Source organism: Palaemon carinicauda, chromosome 9, assembly GCF_036898095.1.
Source record: "Palaemon carinicauda isolate YSFRI2023 chromosome 9, ASM3689809v2, whole genome shotgun sequence".
Lineage (NCBI taxonomy): Eukaryota > Metazoa > Arthropoda > Malacostraca > Decapoda > Palaemonidae > Palaemon > Palaemon carinicauda.
The window spans coordinates 77,279,971-77,299,970 of record NC_090733.1 but is presented as its reverse complement, the minus strand read 5'-3'; the positions used below and the strand labels follow the sequence as shown (position 1 = coordinate 77,299,970).

The following is a 20,000-nucleotide window of genomic DNA, read 5'->3' as shown; positions in this document are numbered from 1 at the left end:
AATTTCGTAAAAAAATACATATATTTAATATATAATATGATATTTATGCAGGTAAAAATATACCAGAATATCACAAATTCTATAGGGAACAAGAATATATATAGATAGGGCAGCTTACGCTTCGGATATGTCCACAAAATGGCCGCCAACCACACTGACTCAGACTCCCTAATCTGCCACTTGAAATGTAGGAAGGGTATGTCAATTCCAAGGTGTTATTTACTAATCTAATTATTATTGGATATGCATAAAAATTGTATGGTGGGTTGCTGGATAATTGTCGATTATTTTACGACTATAAAATTAAAATTCTGACCCAAAAAATTTTTTTTGAAGGGAAATAAAATCGAAAAAAAAATGTAAAACAATATTTTAGCTAAAAAAATTTGATGATATTCAATCAAAAAAAAAGTAAACAAAATTTTCCGACAAATAAACATCTAGAGGAATCATTACTCTGTGATAGTTCCTTAGTACGTAGTAATTTTGAAAGAATTGGGAAAAAACGAAAAAATGGCAATCACCAGAAAATCGAACACATACCTATATATACGCCATATCTGGCTAAAAAAAAGATAGGCATGGGTAGCCAGATCATCTAGAAACACTTTCCAACACTATAAAAATATAAGTTTTGCGACACTACTTGCCAATTCCTTACGGTAACATGACTAAGCAAAAAAATGCAAAACAAATAAAAAGGGGCACTCGTGGAAAAATGGCCATTCTAATATACGGCATTTCAGAAAAAAAAAATTTCAGCCACGTGCTAGGCAAACCATCAAGGCATATTTTCCGACAAATAAACATATAAATGAAATATTACTCTGTGATAGTTCCTTAGTACGTAGTAATTTTGAAAGAAATGGGAAAAAACGAAAAAATGGCAATCACAGGAAAATCGAACACATACTTATATATACGCCATATCTGGCTAAAAAAAAAAATAGGCATGGGTAGCCAGATCATCTAGAAACACTTTCCAACACTATAAAAATATAAGTTTTGCGACACTACTTGCCAATTCCTTACGGTAACATGACTAAGCAAAAAAATGCAAAACAAATAAGAAGGGGCACTCGCGGAAAAATGCCCAACATTCTAATATACGGCATCTCAGATAAAAAAAAAGACATGCACGTGTTAGCCCAACCATCAAGGCACACTTTCTAACACATAAACATGAAAAAAAAATCAATAATATACGGCAATTCCTTACTACGTAGTAAATTTTTACAAATATTGAAAAAAAAACAGAAATTGGCAACCGCAGTTAAATACCCAATATACCAATAACTACGTCGTATCTGACAAAAACAAAATCACGCATGGGTAGCCAGATCATCTAGACACACTTTCCAACATTAAAAAAGCAAAAGTTTTACGACACTATTTCGCAATATCTTACGGAAAAATGACTTGGCAAAAAAATTAAAAAAAATTAAAAAGGGACACTCGCGGTAAAATGCCCGACATTCTAATATACGACATCTCAGATAAAAAAAAAGACATGCACGTGTTAGCCCAACCATCAAGGCACACTTTCTAACACTTAAACATGAAAAAAAAATGAATAATATACGGCAATTCCTTACTACGTAGTAATTTTTACAAATATTGAAAAAAAAACAGAAATTGGTAACCGCAGTTAAATACCCAATATACCAATAACTACGTCGTATCTGACAAAAACAAAGTCATGCATGGGTAGCCAGATCATCTAGACACACTTTCCAACACTAAACAAGCAAAAGTTTTACGACACTATTTGGCAATATCTTACGGAAAAATGACTTGGCAAAAAAATGAAAAAAAATGAAAAAGGGGCACTCGCGGTAAAATGGTCCTCGTGGTGATGAACGACATTTTAACTAAAAAAAAAAACATGCACATGGTAGCCAAACAATCCACCAAGACTTTCCACAACTGATAACCTATACAAGTTGCACCATTCTACGACAATTTCATAATACGTAATAACTTTGATAATTATGCAAACTACCTCAGAAGGGTAAACTCGGACGCGAACGACCCCGACGCGTCTCAGAAATCGGGGAAGGAGTACAGCTACAGCAATGCACATCTGGACACTACTAGAGCGTGTAGGGGAGACACCTCCTGCAGGTCGATCACCCACAAATTCAGTCACAGGGGTTAGTCACGTGAGAAAAACCTGTTTTTTTTTGACGCTCGGGGTCGCAAACGACCCACCGTACCTATCCAGGGTTAAGAGACCTGAGAACTCGAACCACGTTCCATGGAGGAGGTCTTACTTCCGACTGAGGGCAGGTAAGTTCATAACTTCGTATGAGTAGGGACAGTTCCAGCGAGGAGGAAATGTCCATTCCTTTTAGCCTAAAGGCTAGACTTAAGGCTGAGCGATAACCTTTCACTGCCGAGATTGAAAGGCGCATTTCTTCCCGCAAATACACGAGGAACTCCGCTATTGCTGGAATAGTGGCATCGAGTGGAGAGATACCCCTTCCACGACACCAACCACAGAAGACTTTCCACTTTGCCTGGTAGACAACTACGGATGACTTTCGCAGATGTCCAGACATCCTGACCGCAACTTTCTGCGAAAATCCTCTCTCAGCTAGGAGATGCTGGATAGTCTCCAGGCATGAAGTCGTAGCGAAGCTACGGCTTTGTGGAAGATGTTGGCATGTGGTTGTCTGAGTAGATTGTGTCGTGGAGGGAGCTCTCTCGGTAACTCTGTTAGGATTTGCAGAAGGTCTGAAAACCATTCCACGTGATGCCATAGCGGAACTATGAGGGTCATCGAAAGATTGACCGATGTTCTGGTCTTGTTGAGCACCCTCCTCATCAGACAGAACGGGGGAAAAGCGTAAACGGCGATGTTGTCCCACCGTTGTTGGAAGGCATCTTGCCAGAGAGCCTTGGGATCCGGGACTGGGGAGCAGTACAGCGGAAGCTTGAAATTCAGAGCTGTTGCGAACAGATCCACAGTCGAACCCCACAAAGTCAGGACTTTCTTGGCTACTAGATGATCCAAAGACCACTCGGTACTCACTATCTGAGACGCTCTGCTCAGATTGTCGGCGAGCATATTCCTCTTGCCTGGAATGAAACGTGCCGATAGCGGAATCGAGTGGACTTCGGTCCATCTCAGCATCTCTACTGCAAGATGGGATAGCTGCTTTGAAAAGGTACCTCCTTGTTTGTTGATGTAAGCCACTACTGTGGTGTTGTCGCTCATCACCACCAAAGAGTGATCCACCAGGTATTGTTGAAACTGTTGAAGGGCCAAAAAGATGGCCTTCATCTCTAGAAGATTTATATGGAGGTACTTTTCTGATTCTGACCACAGGCCTGAGGTCATGTGGTGCAGTACATGGGGCCCCTATCCTTTCTTTGAGGCATCCGAAAACAGCATCAAATCCAGGGTAGGACAAGAAGATCCACTCCTCTTCGTAGGTTCTCGTCTGTCACCCACCACTGGAGGTCCGTCCGTTCCGCAGGTCCCATAGGGATCATGACGTCCGGGGAATCGTAACCTTGATTCCACCGGGACTTGAGCCGCCATTGGAGGGATCTCATCCTGAGGCGACCATTGGAAACTAGACGGGCTAAAGATGAAAGATGACCATGGAGACATAACCACGATTGGGCTGGAAGTTCTTCTCGTCTAAGAAAAGGGCTTGCGACCTTCCTCAGCATTGCTATCCTGTCGTCTGATGGGAAGGCTTTGTGGAGATTGGTGTCTATGATCATGCCTAGGTATACCAGTTTTTGGGTGGGAAGCAGAGAGGACTTCTCGAGATTTACCATGATCCCCAGATCCTGGCAAAGTCCCAGAAGATTGTCCCGGTGTTGAAGAAGGGTGACACAGAGTCTGCTAGGATCAGCCAGTCGTCCAGATAACGGAGGAGACGGATGCCGATCGTGTGTGCCCACGAAGATATTAGGGTGAACACTCTGGTGAAAACCTGCGGTGCTGTGGAGAGACCGAAACACAGCACTTTGAACTGGTATTCCTTGTTGTCTAGGCTGAATCTTAAGTACTTCCTTGAAGACGGATGAACTGGGATCTGGAAGTACGCGTCCTTCAGATCCAGTGTACACATGAAGTCTTGAGGTCTCACTGCTAGTCTGACCGTATCTGCAGTCTCCATGCTGGACGCAGTTTGTTTGACAAACTTGTTCAGAGCCGAGAGGTTGATGACTGGTCTCCAGCCTCCAGACGCCTTCTTTACAAGAAAGAGTCGACTGAAGAAGCCTGGGGAGCCGTCGAGGACCATTTGGAGAGCGCCCTTCTTCATCAGGGTCTGGACTTCTGCCCGAAGGGCTTGCCCCATTGCTGATCCCATGGCAAAGGAGCTCAATGACACTGGATTCGTCGTCAGGGGAGGTAGAGATGTTGTGAACGGGACGCGATATCCCTGACTGATTATGGAAATCGTCCAGGAATCGGCCCCGAGTTGGTGCCACCTGTCTGCGCAACTTTGTAGGCATCCCCCCACTGGTGGACATGCAGGGGGACTGCCAATCCTAGTGTTTGTGACCTCGGCTGCTCCCTCTAGGATTTTTACCTCCCTTGGAGGACTTTTTTAGGGTTTAGACACCACTGTCTTCGCTGCTAATGTTGGTATCGTGGTCTTAGTAGGACGGGACTTCTGGGGTGCTGGAGGCTTATAGGGCTTGGATGTCAAAGCCCTATGCAGGAGGAAGTCTTGGTGGGACTTCCTCCACCTCTCAGCAGCCTGTTCCACATCCTTAGGCTCAAACAAGTTCGTTCCTTCTAAGGAAGAATGCTTGAGCCTATTTATCTTGGTGCTAGGAACCTTCTGATGGAACCTCTCAGCCACCGCATCCCGACGTTTCAGGATGGCGCGAGTGCCTGAGAGGAGGAACGTCTCCATAGCTTTCCTGGTACGTTCTTTGGAGTAGTCCTCAGAGCGTATCAGGATACCTAAGGTCCCTAACCAGATATCCATTGCATAGCACACTTCGCGGCTTGCATAGCACACTTCGCATCCTTCTCCTGGTTAAGGATTTCAGTTGCCGAGAACGAGACCTGCCGGTTGGAGTGTCTCTCAAGAGGTACTCCCCTAGTAAGCTGTTCCAAAGAATGGTGGAGAGGAAGAGCTAAACAAGGCTCCTCAAAGCTCTCGAAGTACCTCCTCTGCTGTACGCGAGGAGGTGGGAGAAGCTTGTTGCCGGCACTGGAACGGTTGGAGGAGGCCAACTCAGAGAGCTGGACAGCGATCTTGTCCCTGGTACTCTTAACCCCCCGAGACCAAGGCAGAGCACCACTGGCCTTAGAAGGTTTTTGAGTGCCAATTACGCGCTCCAAGACCATGTCTTTGCCCTCTCGAGGTGGCATCTCTGGGTAGGCAAACCCATTGAGAGCCCTCATAAGAGTCAGGACCTGCCAAAATGCATGCTCTGACTCTTGTAGTTCTCCTCCGGATGTCGGACTTGCAGCGAAGTCTCCTGTCCCCAAAGGCTCTTCTTGGGGAGATTCGCGGACGTTCTCCGAGAGACTAGCTGGCTCCGTTCTAAGCCTTGACGAGGATTTTGGCACTGTCTTTGAGTCCTTCGACTCCTTCCTGTAAAGGATGTTGGACTCTGACATGGACGGAGGCAAGTTCTTATCCACCCCTACCCGGGAAGACTTTTCAACGCGAGGTGGGGTTTCCCTCATTGGTGCGATGGGGGAATATCCCACCTCACGTGACTCCCCCGAGGACGGGAAATCCTCGTCCTACAGGGAAGGAGAAAAAGTCTGGGGGGGCGAAGGAGCTCGCCTCGAAGGCTTACGAGGAGACAACTTAGCTCCAACTCAGAGAGAGGAGGCTTGACACCTTTGTAACTGCTCTGATTAGCGCACCGAACCATGGCTGTTGACTGATAGCTGTGCTGTCAGACACTCCCTCTGAAGGGACAAGGATCGACGGATCCCTGGAAGGAGTTTCCATAGGTGGGTTCGCCTGAAAAGAAGAAACAGGGTTCCTGGACCTTACTGGATGCTTCCCTTCTGCCGCAGGGTGCGTTGTTCTGCGCTTGCGGGGAGGGGAATGCGGCGATGGCGACCTTGAAGTGTGCTGTCCAGTAGCCTCGCGCGGGCGGGAAGGTATTGACGCTCGCGCGGGCGGGAAGGTATTGACGCTCGCGCGGGCGGGAAGGTATTGACGCTCGCGCGGGCGGGAAGGTATTGACGCTCGCGCGGGCGGGAAGGTATTGACGCTCGCGCGGGCGGGAAGGTATTGACGCTCGCGCGGGCGGGAAGGTATTGACGCTCGCGCGGGCGGGAAGGTATTGACGCTCGCGCGGGCGGGAAGGTATTGACGCTCGCGCGGGCGGGAAGGTATTGACGCTCGCGCGGGCGGGAAGGTATTGACGCTCGCGCGCCCGGGAAGGTATTGACGCTCGCGCGGGCGGGAAGGTATTGAAGCTCGCGCGCCCGGGAAGGTATTGACGCTCGCGCGCCCGGGAAGGTATTGACGCTCGCGCGCCCGGGAAGGTATTGACGCTCGCGCGCCCGGGAAGGTATTGACGCTCGCGCGCCCGGGAAGGTATTGACGCTCGCGCGCCCGGGAAGGTATTGACGCTCGCGCGCCCGGGAAGGTATTGACGCTCGCGCGCCCGGGAAGGTATTGACGCTCGCGCGCCCGGGAAGGTATTGACGCTCGCGCGCCCGGGAAGGTATTGACGCTCGCGCGCCCGGGAAGGTATTGACGCTCGCGCGCCCGGGAAGGTATTGACGCTCGCGCGCCCGGGAAGGTATTGACGCTCGCGCGCCCGGGAAGGTATTGACGCTCGCGCGCCCGGGAAGGTATTGACGCTCGCGCGCCCGGGAAGGTATTGACGCTCGCGCGCCCGGGAAGGTATTGACGCTCGCGCGCCCGGGAAGGTATTGACGCTCGCGCGCCCGGGAAGGTATTGACGCTCGCGCGCCCGGGAAGGTATTGACGCTCGCGCGCCCGGGAAGGTATTGACGCTCGCGCGCCCGGGAAGGTATTGACGCTCGCGCGCCCGGAAAGGTATTGACGCTCGCGCGCCCGGGATATTGACGCTCGCGCGCCCGGGAAGGTATTGACGCTCGCGCGCCCGGGAAGGTATTGACGCTCGCGCGCCCGGGAAGGTATTGACGCTCGCGCGCCCGGGAAGGTATTGACGCTCGCGCGCCCGGGAAGGTATTGACGCTCGCGCGCCCGGGAAGGTATTGACGCTCGCGCGCCCGGGAAGGTATTGACGCTCGCGCGCCCGGGAAGGTATTGACGCTCGCGCGCGCGGGAAGGTATTGACGCTCGCGCGCGCGGGAAGGTATTGACGCTCGCGCGCGCGGGAAGGTATTGACGCTCGAGCGCCCGGGAAGGTATTGACGCTCGCGCGCCCGGGAAGGTATTGACGCTCGCGCGCCCGGGAAGGTATTGACGCTCGCGCGCCCGGGAAGGTATTGACGCTCGCGCGCCCGGGAAGGTATTGACGCTCGCGCGCCCGGGAAGGTATTGACGCTCGCGCGCCCGGGAAGGTATTGACGCTCGCGCGCCCGGGAAGGTATTGACGCTCGCGCGCCCGGGAAGGTATTGACGCTCGCGCGCCCGGGAAGGTATTGACGCTCGAGCGCCCGGGAAGGTATTGACGCTCGCGCGCCCGGGAAGGTATTGACGCTCGCGCGCCCGGGAAGGTATTGACGCTCGCGCGCCCGGGAAGGTATTGACGCTCGCGCGCCCGGGAAGGTATTGACGCTCGCGCGCGCGGGAAGGTATTGACGCTCGCGCGCGCGGGAAGGTATTGACGCTCGCGCGCCCGGGAAGGTATTGACGCTCGCGCGCCCGGGAAGGTATTGACGCTCGCGCGCCCGGGAAGGTATTGACGCTCGCGCGCCCGGGAAGGTATTGACGCTCGCGCGCCCGGGAAGGTATTGACGCTCGCGCGCCCGGGAAGGTATTGACGCTCGCGCGCCCGGGAAGGTATTGACGCTCGCGCGCGCGGGAAGGTATTGACGTTCGCGCGATGGAGAATACCCGGGGTCGCACGCGGTAAACTGTGGGCTCACAGGAGCTTGCGCAGGAGACCGATTGCGAGCGGGTGAATGTTTTCGCGTGTAGGAGCGCAGGATCAGATCGTTGGACACCCGGGCGTGCGGGCAAGACTTTGCACACCCCAGAAGATGTCGTAGGGGGCGCACGCGCAGGAGAGATGCCCCTGGCGTGCGGGTGCGCAGTTGAAAGCCTGTGTGCGTGGGAGCGTATCTTGCGGGCGCGCATCTTGCGCGCGCGCGTCAGTGTGCGGGCGCGCAGGGCACGCATCAGTATCCTCGCCCAGATCCGAAGATCGTGGGCGCGCAGGAGAGACGGCTATGCGTGGGCGTAGGCGAGCGCTGGAGCGTGGGAGAGCGCTGGCGCGTGGGAGAGCGCTGGCGTGTGAGAGAGCGCTGACGAGCAGGAGAGTGCTGGCGCGATAGCGAGCGCTGATGGAAAGGAGAGCACTGGCACGCAGGAGGTTGTTGGCGCGCAGGAGGTTGATGGCGTGCAGTGGCGAGCAGGTGAGCGCTGGCGAGCAGGTGAGCGCTGGCGGGCAGGCGAGTTCTGGCGGGCAGGCGAGCGCTGGCTCGCAGGAGAACGTTGGCGCGCATGTCCATCATGGCGCGTGGGGGAAGTATGCGCACGATGGTGCTTACGCCCTTGATGCCCTGAAAAAGGGATCGGTGCCTGACGGGCATGGTAGTCAGGTTTCGTGAGCACGTAAAGCGCATCAGCTCTCAAGAACGGCGACGGCAGGTCAGCAGGTCTGTCGGGTGGAAGGTCGACGTGTCCTTTGAAAGACGACCTTTCACCAAAGGGGATCGCGAACGATCCGCAGAGAGATCCAGGACCATAGCAGGAACAGTCGGTGAACATTGACGAGGCTCCTCTGCGGCGGACTGCAACGATGACGATGAACCAAAGAGGCGCCTCCTCACCACTTTAAAAGGTGAAGGAAGGCCTCTATGGCAAAGGGGAAAGCGAGCCTTGCAATGGATGCGCCCTCTGGGGGCCGTTGGATCAGTAAGCTGATCTTCTGCAGTCCTCCGAAGAGTAGTCTCTGTAAGTGAACTCCCCCGAGGGAGAGAAACACCGGCAGGAGAGACTGTTGGACATAGTTTCTCCCTTGTTGGTTGAGCAGGAACGGGAGAAACTACGCCTTCAGCTACTGTGGGATGTGAAGAGGCAGAGGTATCAGGAGATACCGCATTGGATACCTCTGACACCACAACGTCGACAATTGACAGAGGCTCAACCTCTGCCAAAGTCGGCGATTGCTTGACAGCGGCACCCAATCAGATGATGTCAAGGAGAGCTTCCTTGGAGGGCGAACCCTCAAGCCCCAAGGAAGACCAAAGCTGAAATAAATAGGTTAATGACACATCCTCCCCCGGGGAGAGGTGGAGCTGCCTCGCTAGGGGAGGCAACGGCATCTCTCGAACCCCGAGTTTGGAAAACAGAACCACGGTCTACGCTACCACTCGACCGTCTCTCGAAAGAGACCGATCGAGTGGGAGCTTCGAAGGAGGTTTGGGCAACGGAAGAAAGGTCCTTGGGTTTTTCTCCTTTCAAAGAAACCTTCGAAGGAGAAATATCCCGCCTGGACTTCTTCTTACGTCGCCGAGAAAACCTGTCCCACTGGGAGGTAGACCACTCCCTACACTCACCACACTTATTATTAATATCACACCGTTCACCTCTACAGTAAGGGCAAAGGGTGTGAGGGTATGTCTCGACTGCCGACGTGAATGTTCCGCATGGGCGGTCGGGTAATCCAGGACAGGTGCGCATAGTCGCAGACGCCAACTTCACACACAAACCTGTCAAAGAAAAAGCAAAAAAGCATTAATGGCTGCCAAGAGAGAGGCGAGGATGAGAGAGGACACGTCCGTCTACCATCCGAGCCGAAAACAAAGTGAGCTCAAGCACAGGTGTGTATAAGGGGGGAGGGGGGTAGCAAGCTACCCTCCACTACCGCCCTCTAACTAGCGATGTGGGTAGTAAACCCTCGTTAAATTTTAATGGCTTATCATTTCAGCTACACCAGAAGTAATACCCCTATTAAATAGCGTGGTTTGTATGTCAGTTACGGAACCAATACATACATACATACATATATATATATATATATATATATATATATATATATATATATATATATATATATAGTGTGTATATATATATATTTATTTATTCATATTTATATATTTATGACTTAAATGCTTATATTTATGACTTAAATGCTAGAGTGGGCGCTGGAGAGGTAGAAGGTGTCATTGGGAAGTATGGCGTACCAGGTGAAAATGAGAGTGGTGAGAGACTGGTAGATATGTGTGTTGAACAAGAGATGGTAATAAGTGCTAGCTTCTTTAAAAAGAAAGATAAAAATAAGTATACATGGGTAAGAGTGGCAAATGGAAGAGTAGTAGAAAGGGCATTAATGGATTATGTGTTGATAACTAAAAGAATGTTTGGAAGATTGAAAGACGTGCACGTGTTTAGGGGTATGGCTAACGGTATGTCTGATCATTTTTTGGTGGAAGGAAAATTAGTTGTAGCAAAAGAGTGGGGGAATAGAGTAGGTGGATGTAAAAGGGAGCTAGTGAGGGTTGAAGAGCTAATAAAACCGGGGGTAAAAAGTATATATCAGGAAAGGTTGAAAATGGCATATGACGAAGTGAGAGTAAGAGAAACTGGTAATTTAGAGGAGTGGAAGTTAGTAAAAGAAAATTTTGTTGGGATTGCAAGTGATGTATGTGGCAAGAAGGTTGTTGGAGGCAGCATGAGGAAGGGCAGTGAATGGTAGAATGAAGGAGTGAAGGTAAAAGTGGAAGAGAAAAAGAGGGCTTTTGAAGAATGGCTGCAGAGTAATAGTATAGAGAAGTATGAAAAATATAGAGAGAAAAATGTGGGAGTAAAGCGCAAGGTACGCGAGGCAAAGAGGGCAGCTGACTTGAGGTGAGGTCAGGGATTGGGTCAGTCATATGAAGAGAATAAGAAGAAGTTTTGGAAAGAAGTGAAGAGAGTAAGGAAGGCTGGCGCAAGAATTGAAGAGACAGTGAAAGATGGAAATGGAAGGTTGTTAAAAGGAGAGGAGGCAAGGAAAAGGTGGGCGGAATATTTTGAAAGTTTGCTGAATGTTGAGGATAATAGGGAGGCATATATAATTGCTGTTCCAGGTGTTGAGGTGCCAGTGATGGGAGATGAGAATGAGAGAGAGATTACAATAGAGGAAGTGAGGAGAGCACTAGATGAAACGAGAGTAGGAAAAGCATCTGGTATGGATGGTGTGAAAGCTGAGATGTTGAAGGAAGGGGGTGTGAATGTACTTGAATGGTTGGTGAGATTGTTTAATATGTGTTTTGTGTTGTCAATGGTACCAGTAGATTGGGTCTGTGCATGTATTGTACCACTATATAAGGGTAAGGGAGATGTGCATGAGTGTTGTAATTCAAGAGGTATTAGTTTGTTGAGTGTTGTTGAAAAAGTGTATGGTAGAGTATTGATTAATAGGATTAAGGATAAAACAGAGAATGCAATCTTGGAAGTACAGGGTGGTTTTAGAAGAGGTAGGGGTTGTATGAATCAGATTTTTACAGTTAGGCAGATATGCGAAAAATATTTAGCAAAAGGTAAGGAGGTGTATGTTGCGTTTATGGATTTGGAGAAAGCATTTGATAGAGTTGATAGGGAAGCAATGTGGAATGTGATGAGGTTATATGGAGTTGGTGGAAGGTTGTTGCAAGCAGTGAAAAGTTTCTACAAAGGTAGTAAAGCATATGTTAGAATAGGAAATGAAGTGAGTGATTGATTTCCCGTGAGAGTGGGGCTGAGACAGGGATGTGTTATGTCGCCGTGGTTGTTTAACTTGTATGTTGATGGAGTGGTGAGAGAGGTGAATGCTCGAGTGCTTGGACGAGGATTAAAACTGGTAGGCGGGAATGACCATGAATGGGAGGTAAATCAGTTGTTGTTTGCGGATGATACTGTACTGGTAGCAGACACAGAAGAGAAGCTTGACCGACTAGTGACAGAATTTGGAAGGGTGTGTGAGAGAAGGAAGTTGAGAGTTAATGTGGGTAAGAGTAAGGTTATGAGATGTTTGAGAAGGGAAGGTGGTGCAAGGTTGAATGTCAAGTTGAATGGAGAGTTACTTGAGGAGGTGGATGAGTTTATGTACTTGGGGTCTGTTGTTGCAGCAAATGGTGGAGTTGCAGCAAATGGTGGAGTGGAAGCAAATGTACGTCAGAGAGTGAATGAAGGTTGCAAAGTGTTGGGGGCAGTTAAGGGATTAGTAAAAAATAGAGGGTTGGGCATGAATGTAAAGAGTTCTATATGAGAAAGTGATTGTACCAACTGTGATGTATGGATCGGAGTTGTGGGGAATGAAAGTGATGGAGAGACAGAAATTGAATGTGTTTGAGATGAAGTGTCTAAGGAGTATGGCTGGTGTATCTCGAGTAGATAGGGTTAGGAACGAAGTGGTGAGGGAGAGAACGGGTATAAGAAATGAGTTAGCGGCTAGAGTGGATATGAATGTGTTGAGGTGGTTTGGCCATGTTGAGAGAATGGAAAATGGTTGTCTGCTAAAGAAGGTGATGAATGCAAGAGTTAATGGGAGAAGTACAAGAGGAAGGCCAAGGTTTGGGTGGATGGATGGTGTGAAGAAAGCTCTGGGTGATAGGAGGATAGATGTGAAAGAGGCAAGAGAGCGTGCTAGAAATAGGAATGAATGGTGAGCGATTGTGACGCAGTTACAGTAGGCCCTGCTGCTTCCTCCGGTGCCTTAGACGACCGCGGAGGAAGCAGCAGTGGGGGATTCAGCATTATGAAGCTTCATCTGTGGTGGATAATGTGGGAGGTTGGGCTGTGGCACCCTAGCAGTACCAGCTGAACTCGGTTGAGTCCCTGGTTAGGCTGAAGGAACGTAGAGAATAGAGGTCCCCTTTTTGTTTTGTTTCATTGTTGGTGTCGGCTACCCCCCAAAATTGGGGGAAGTGCCTTGGTATATGGATGGATATTTATGTATACATATATATGTGTAAATATATATATATATATATATATATATATATATATATATATATATATATATATATATATATATATATATATATACACATATATAAATATATATATACATATATAAATATATATATATATGTATATATATATATATATATATATATATATATATATATATATATATATATATATATGACAAATTCGGAGATAATTTGTATTTTTCCTAACCATACAAACCTTAGCTATTTACATAGGGTTTACTTTCGGCGTAGCTGAAATGACAAGCCATTAGAATTTGCACGAGGGTGTATTACCCCCGCGCTAGTTAGCAAGGGGGTAGGGGATTGGTAGCTAGCTACCCCTCCCCCCCTCACACACCGGTGAACTGCTTCACTTCACTTAGAAGTAGGACTTGCCTTGGGGGACAGGGCTGGCGGGCAAATATGTGTAAATAGCTAAGGTTTGTATGGTTAGGAAAAATACAAATTATCTCCGAATTTGTCATTTGTTCCGTAACCGAAATACAAACCACGCTATTTACATAAGGTGACTTACCCTTAGGAAGGGTGGAAAGTCCCCAGCCTTACTGGCTTTGGCTTACCCGGGTACTCAGAATCCGAGTGAGCAGCACTCGAGAAAAAGTCCCTGCACCTCGCAAGTTTCTTGCTACGCAAGAAACGTGCAGTCTACATGAGCTTATGTGTGGAGGGAAGAAGTGTGACTTGTATTAGGAAGTCGACCAGAAGTCCTTTAGCTGTAATTCTAGGCTAGGACGTTCCCAATACCACCTCGTCAGGGTATGGGGGATGCGACAGTATTAACTTAATACTAGGAACACAAGGAATCATGGTTTACCTGCAGAGGTTTGAGGTCAGCTATGCATAGAACCCAGGATGCTGCTTTCCCCAAGAGAGGGGAGGATGAAGAAAGAAGTAAGGACCAGACATACTTCTTTCATTCATGCAGTCTAAAACTGGATATCAATGCCCTCAACCTTCTGCTACCTGTCCATTAAGGAGCCTGAGGTTAGACCAGCTGTTGTGTAGCCACCACAGGGCCGATAGTAAACGTATTGAGGCTCTTGTGGGACACGTCCTGCAGGTAGTGGGCTGTGAAGGTCGTTAAGACGCTTCCAGACTCCAGCTTGTAGCACCTGCGTCACAGAGAAGTTCCTCTTGAAGGCCAGGGACGATGCGATGCCTCTGACATCATGTTCTCTAAGGCAACGTGACGGAGGAGGGTCTGGATTCAGGGTGTGATGGATGACCCTTTGAATCCAGGCTGAAAAGGCATTCTTGATGACCCTCCTCTCCGTCCTCTCTGTGCTCCCAAACAGGGCTTGCACGTGAGGACGAACTGCAGCTGTTCTTTAAGATAACCCCTCCGACTCCTTACTGGGCATAGTAGGAGAAGGTCTGGGTCATCTGTTACAGAACGGAGACTCGAAATCATGAAAGAGTCAAACCGAAGGTCCGGGACTCCAAGATTTTGAGTCTAGTAATCAACTCAGGGACAAACCTGAACGTTACCTCCACCTACCCTCTTGAATGGGCGACGTCGTACGAGAGACCAGAAGTTCGCTGACACGCTTGGCCGAGGCCAGAGCGAGCGGGACCACCGTTTTCCAAGACAGGTGACGATCAGAAGCCTGGCGTAATGGTTTGCAAGGAGATCTCTTAAAGAGCCCTAAGAGCCCGAACCATGTTCCACGGAGGAGGTCTCACTTCCGACTGGGGGCAGGTAAGTTCGTAGTTTTGTATGAGCGAAGAAAGATCTAGCGAGGAGGAAATGTCTATTCTTTTCAGCCTGAAGGCCAGGCTTAAAGCTGAGCGATAGGCTTCCACTGCCGAGAGCGAAAGGCGCATTTCCTCCCGCCGATATACAATAACTCCGCTATTGCTAGAATAGTGGCATCAAGGGGAGAGGTACCTCTCCCACAACACCAACCACAGAAGGTTCTCCACTTCGCCTGGTACACCCCTGCGGATGACTTTCGCAGGTGTCGAGACATCCGCTCCACAACTTGTTGTGGAACGCCTCTCTCTGTGAGGAGATTGTGGATGGTCTCCAGGCATGAAGCCGAAGCGATGCTACTGCTTGTAGTAGGTGTTGCAGTGTGGTTGTTTGAGTAGCTCGTGTCGTGGGGGAAGCTCTCTCAGGAGTTCCGTCAGGAGATGCAGAAGTTCCGGGACCACTCTGCATGATGCAGCAACGGAGCTATCAGAGTCATCGACAGGTTGACCGATAGTCTGGTCTTGTTGAGCCCACTTCTCAACAGACAGAACGGTGGGAAGACGTAGACGTCGATGTTGTCCCACCGTTGTAGGAAGGCATCTTGCAGAGTGCCTTGGGGTCTTGGACTGGGGAGTAGTACATCGGCAGCTTGAAATTCAAGGCTGTCGCAAACAGGTCCACAAGGTCAGGACTTCTTGGCTACCAGAGGGGGCCGAAGACCATTCGGTACTCTCTATCAGTGAGGCCCTGCTAAGACTGTCGGAGAGCATATTCCTCTGACTGGAATGAAGCGAGCTGATAGGGTATTGAGTGGACTTCTGTTCATCTCAGTATCTCTACTGCAAGATGAGAAATTTGTTATGAAAAGGTACCTCCCTGCTTGTTGAAACAAAAGGCACTATCGTGGAGTTGTCGTTCACGGAGTAACTCGCCAGGGTCTGTTGGAAGTGTTGAAGGGCCAGAATACGGCCTTCATTCCTAGCAGATTGATGTGGAGGTACCCTTCTGGTTCTGATTCAGAATGTGGACCCCCCTCCCTTGTTTTGACGAGTCCGAGAGCAGCATCAAATGCGGGGGAAGGGCGAGAAGATCCATTCCCTAGCAAAGGTTTCCGTAGGTCACCTACCACGGCAGGTCCATTCGTTCCGCAGGTATCAAAGGGACCAGAATGTCCGGGGAATCGTTATCTTGATTCCACCGGGACTTGGGCCGTTGTGGGCTGGAAGCTCTCCTCGTCTGAGGAAAGGTTCTGCGACTCTCCTCAGCCTTGCTATCCTGTCATCTGATGGGAAGGCTTGGAGATTGGAGTCTAATATCATGCCTAGATATCCCAGTTGTTGAGAGGGAAGCAGAGGAGACTTCTCGAGAATTATCATGATCCCTAGATCTTGGCAAAGTCCCAGAAGCTTGTCTCGGTGTCAAAGAAGGGTCGATTCCGAGACTGCCTGGGATACCCAGTCATCCAGAAAACAAAGGAGACGGATGCCGCTCCTGTGTGGCCATGAAGATAACAGATCAAAACACAGCAACTTGAACTGGTATATCTTGTTGTCTAGGTTGAATTTCAAGTACTTCCTGGAAGACGGATGGATTGGGATCTGGAAGTACTCGTCCTGTAGATCCAGTGTGCACATGAAGTTTTGTGGTCTCACTACAAGCCTGATTGACTCTGTTGTTCCACGCTGAACGAAGTTTGTTCGACAAACTTGATCAGGGCTGAGAGGTCGAGACAGGTCTCCAGCCTTCAGACGCTTTCTTACAAGAAAGAGTTGACTGAAGAAGCTGGGGGGGGGGGGAGCCGTCGATGACCTTTTGGAGAGCATCCTTCTAGAGCATGTTCTCGATTTCTGCCCGAAGGGCTAGCCCCTTTGCCGATCCCATGGCATGGGAGCTCAGCGACACTGGATTCGCTGTCAGTGAAGGTAGAGATGTAAAGAACGAGACGCGATATCCTTGGCTGATCACGGAGATCGTGCAGGAATCGGCCCCAAGTTGCTGCCACCTGAGCGCTCAACCTTAGGCATCCCCCCACTGGGGACCATGCAGGGGGGTTGCCAATCCTAGTGTTAGCGGCCTCGGCCGCTCCCTCAGGATTATTGCCTCCCCAGTAGGACTTCCCGCCCTTCTTGTCTCTGACAGGAGGGGGCTGCTGTTTAGACACCTTGTCTTAGCTGCCGGAGCCGGTTCCGATGTCCTAGGCTGACGAGGCTGTTGTTGTTGAGGCGCTGGAGGCTTGTAGGGTCCAGATGTAAGCCCCTTTGGAGGAGCGAATCTTGATTCGACTTTCTCCACCTCTCAGCTGTCCGTTCCCCGTCCTTGGGCTCAAAACAAGGTCTTTCCAAGGGTGGAAGAGTGTCTAAGCTTGCCGACATCCATGGTTGGGACTTCCGAGAGGAACCTCTCGGTCACTGTATCTCAATGCTTCAACATCGAGTTTGCCCCCAAGTTCAAAAAACTGGGTGAGCCAGGAAACGATGGTGTTCGTGCCCGAGAGGAGGAAAGTTTCCCTGACCTTCCTGGAGCTCTCCTTGGACAAATTCTCGGATCGCAACAGGATGCCCCGAGGTCCAAGCCAGATGACCAGCCACGAAGTGGCCCGCATGGCACACTTTGCGGCTTTTTCCTGGCTTAAGATCTCCGAAGACGAGAATGTCACCTGCCGGGCGGAAAATTTCTCGAGAGAAAAACTCCCTGGTAAGACCCTTCCACGGAATGGTGGAGAGGAAGGGCTAAACCAGGTTCCCCCATGATCTCAAAGTACCTCCTCTGCTTACGGCTGAGACACAGTGTCAGCGACTCCCGCTGAAGGGAAGGGAATCGAACGATCCTGAGGAGTAGAGATGATGGGGCCTGCCTGAAAATAAGGAGAAGAATGTTGCCCAGCCCTCTCTGAAGATTCTTCCTGCTCTTGCATGTTGCAAAAACCCAACGGGAATCGCGGTCGAAATCACCCTGGCGTTTGCGGGATGGCAAATCGTTGGTTCGCGCGCGGGCGAACGTGGGTACAGGCGCGTGGGCGCGAGAGGGGGCAGGCGAAAGTGGGCGTGGGCGTGGGCGCGAGGGGGCGCAGGCGAAAGTGGGCGTGGGCGCGCAGGTGAGGGTAAGCGCAGTTGTAAGGGTGAGCGCTGGAGGTCGGGAGACCAATGGCGCGTAGGCTAGCGATAGCGCGTTGCCAAGCGATGGCGCGTTTGGCGAGCTACAGGTCGCTGGCGGGAATCGCGCTGGCACTCGTGCGATGGAAAACCGTTGTTTCGCGTGCGGGCGAACACTGGTGCGCATGCGCGCGGGCGCGCGTGTGTGTTGGCACGCGGGCGAGCGGTCGTAAGGGCGAGCGCAGGCGACCGGGAGACCGATGGCGCGTAAGCGAGCGATGGCGAGTTTGGAGAGCGATGGCTCGTAGGCAGGCAAGGCGTGTTGGCAAGCGATGGCGCGTTGGCGAGCGGTGGCGCATAGCGACCGATCGCGTACGGGAGAGTTAACGCGTGGGCACGTAGGAAACTTACGACGATTGAAGCGTTGAAATCGCTTGCACGCAGGCGAAGAATCGCGCGGGCGCGTAAGAGATCGCTGGCGCGTAAGGAGAGCCCAGGGGTGCCTGTGAGCACCTGTGCGCTAGCTTAGGTGTCTCCTGGGCGGCGCGGTGTGAAGTGGAAGCATGCTGGCGCGTTAGTGCACTGGAACTGGAACAGCGCGTGGGCGCGCTTGGCGCGAAACTTCAGAAGGGCGCTGCGAGTCCAGAAGAACTGGTGAGCGCCTGTGAGCTAGCGTAGGAACTTCTTGAACTGCGCGCGACGAGGCAGGAACCAGGAGATCGTAGGAGCATAGTTGCATGGCCAGAAGATATGCGCGGCCAGACGATATTAGCGAGGGTGCAGAACCAGAGAGATCGTCGGCGAGGAGGTGAAGGAATAAACTCCTTGCCTGCACCCATATCCGAAGATCATGGGCGCGTGGGCGAACGTTGGCATGTATTGCGCACATCAGGAACGGGGGCGCAGATGCGCGCTGGCGAGCAGGTGAAATTGGAGTTTAGTGAAGAAATAATCTCCCTGCTTACGCCCTAATCCGGAGATCGTGGGCGCGAGGGCGAACGTTGGCACGCATTGCGCACATCAGAAAAGGGCGATCAGATGTGCGTCGGAGAGCAGGTGATCGTGGGCGTTCAGGAGACCGTAGGTGCACATGGCGCGTAGCCGCTCAGAAGGTCTCAGAAGAGTTGGCGATCAGGAGTTGATTCAGCAGAAGTCTAGTTCACAGCAGGAGAGCATTTGCGAACTACTGCGTGCAAGTGCGCAGGAGAACTAGATTGCACAGGTAAAAAAACCTGGCACCAAAGGGACTTACTCACATTGTGAAATAAGCCCTTTGCCTCGAAGGGACTGGTGCCCGTTTGGAAAACGTGGTGGAGAGGCGCCCACTGCGCTTCTGTGTTCAGGAATGGAAAAGGAAGACAAGAAGATCTGGCAGGTGTCGGAGATCGCAAACGAACTGCCAAAAGGTCTAGCGAAGCAGCTGCAACTGTCTGTTCTCGTCGAAGAGGATCCTCTGCGGCTGAAGATGAAGACGACCACGGACAGGAGCACCATCATCAGTCCTCCGAAGAGGAGTCTCTGTAGTGAACTCCCCGGGTGGGGGGAGAGACACTCGCAGGAGAGACCGTTAGACTCAGCTGCCCCCTCGAAGATGTTCGGAGGGGGGAACTGAGCCTTCAGCAACAACAGCAGGGGAGTCCTCCGAAGAGGAGTCTCTATGAGTGTCCTCTCTCGCGAAGGAGAGAGGTGAACACTTCGTAGAAGAGACAGGAAGAACTGATGAAGGCGCCCCTTAGGGCCGTTGGATCAGCAAGCTGACCATAAAGAGCAACCCTCCTAAGAGGAGCTCCTGCGCTGCTCAGCCCCTTGAGCGTAGCTGCAAGTGCGACCGCTCAGCACCAAGAGCATAATCGCACGAACACCATGGTCCGGCCTTGCAACAGCTCAGCCCCTTGAGCATGGTTACAAAAGTGGTCACTCAGCACCAGGAGCATAACAGCCCGAGGACCAGAAATTATTAAGGTAAGAGAAGATGCCCCCCCCCCCCCCCTGAAGGGGAGAAAACTCATACCTGGGAAGGGAACCTCCCTCGGAAGGGAAGTTACCCACCCATGGAGGCGAGCCTCCTGAGCGTTCTAAATGAACTGAGGAGCTGACAGATGTCATGGGAGAACTTCTAGGAGAAGGGAACACGCCCATGACGAAGTCGTAGAGG

General features: G+C 50.8%; 2 protein-coding genes across 3 annotated transcripts in view; both read right to left on the bottom strand.

The window, feature by feature from the left end:
- The window catches only part of LOC137647007 (SET and MYND domain-containing protein 4-like), a 79,182-nt gene that overhangs the window by 35,501 nt on the left and 23,681 nt on the right, over positions 1-20,000 (bottom strand). The window lies entirely within an intron of this gene.
- On the bottom strand, positions 8,328-8,870 carry LOC137646497 (uncharacterized). Its single transcript, XM_068379602.1, has one exon. It carries the CDS (start codon positions 8,868-8,870, stop codon positions 8,328-8,330), a length of 543 nt encoding a protein of 180 aa, XP_068235703.1.

Bases quoted from the DNA above. Each gene is read 5' to 3' on its own strand.
- LOC137646497 (XM_068379602.1), bottom strand. From the start codon at position 8,870: ATGTTCACCGACTGTTCCTGCTATGGTCCTGGATCTCTCTGCGGATCG.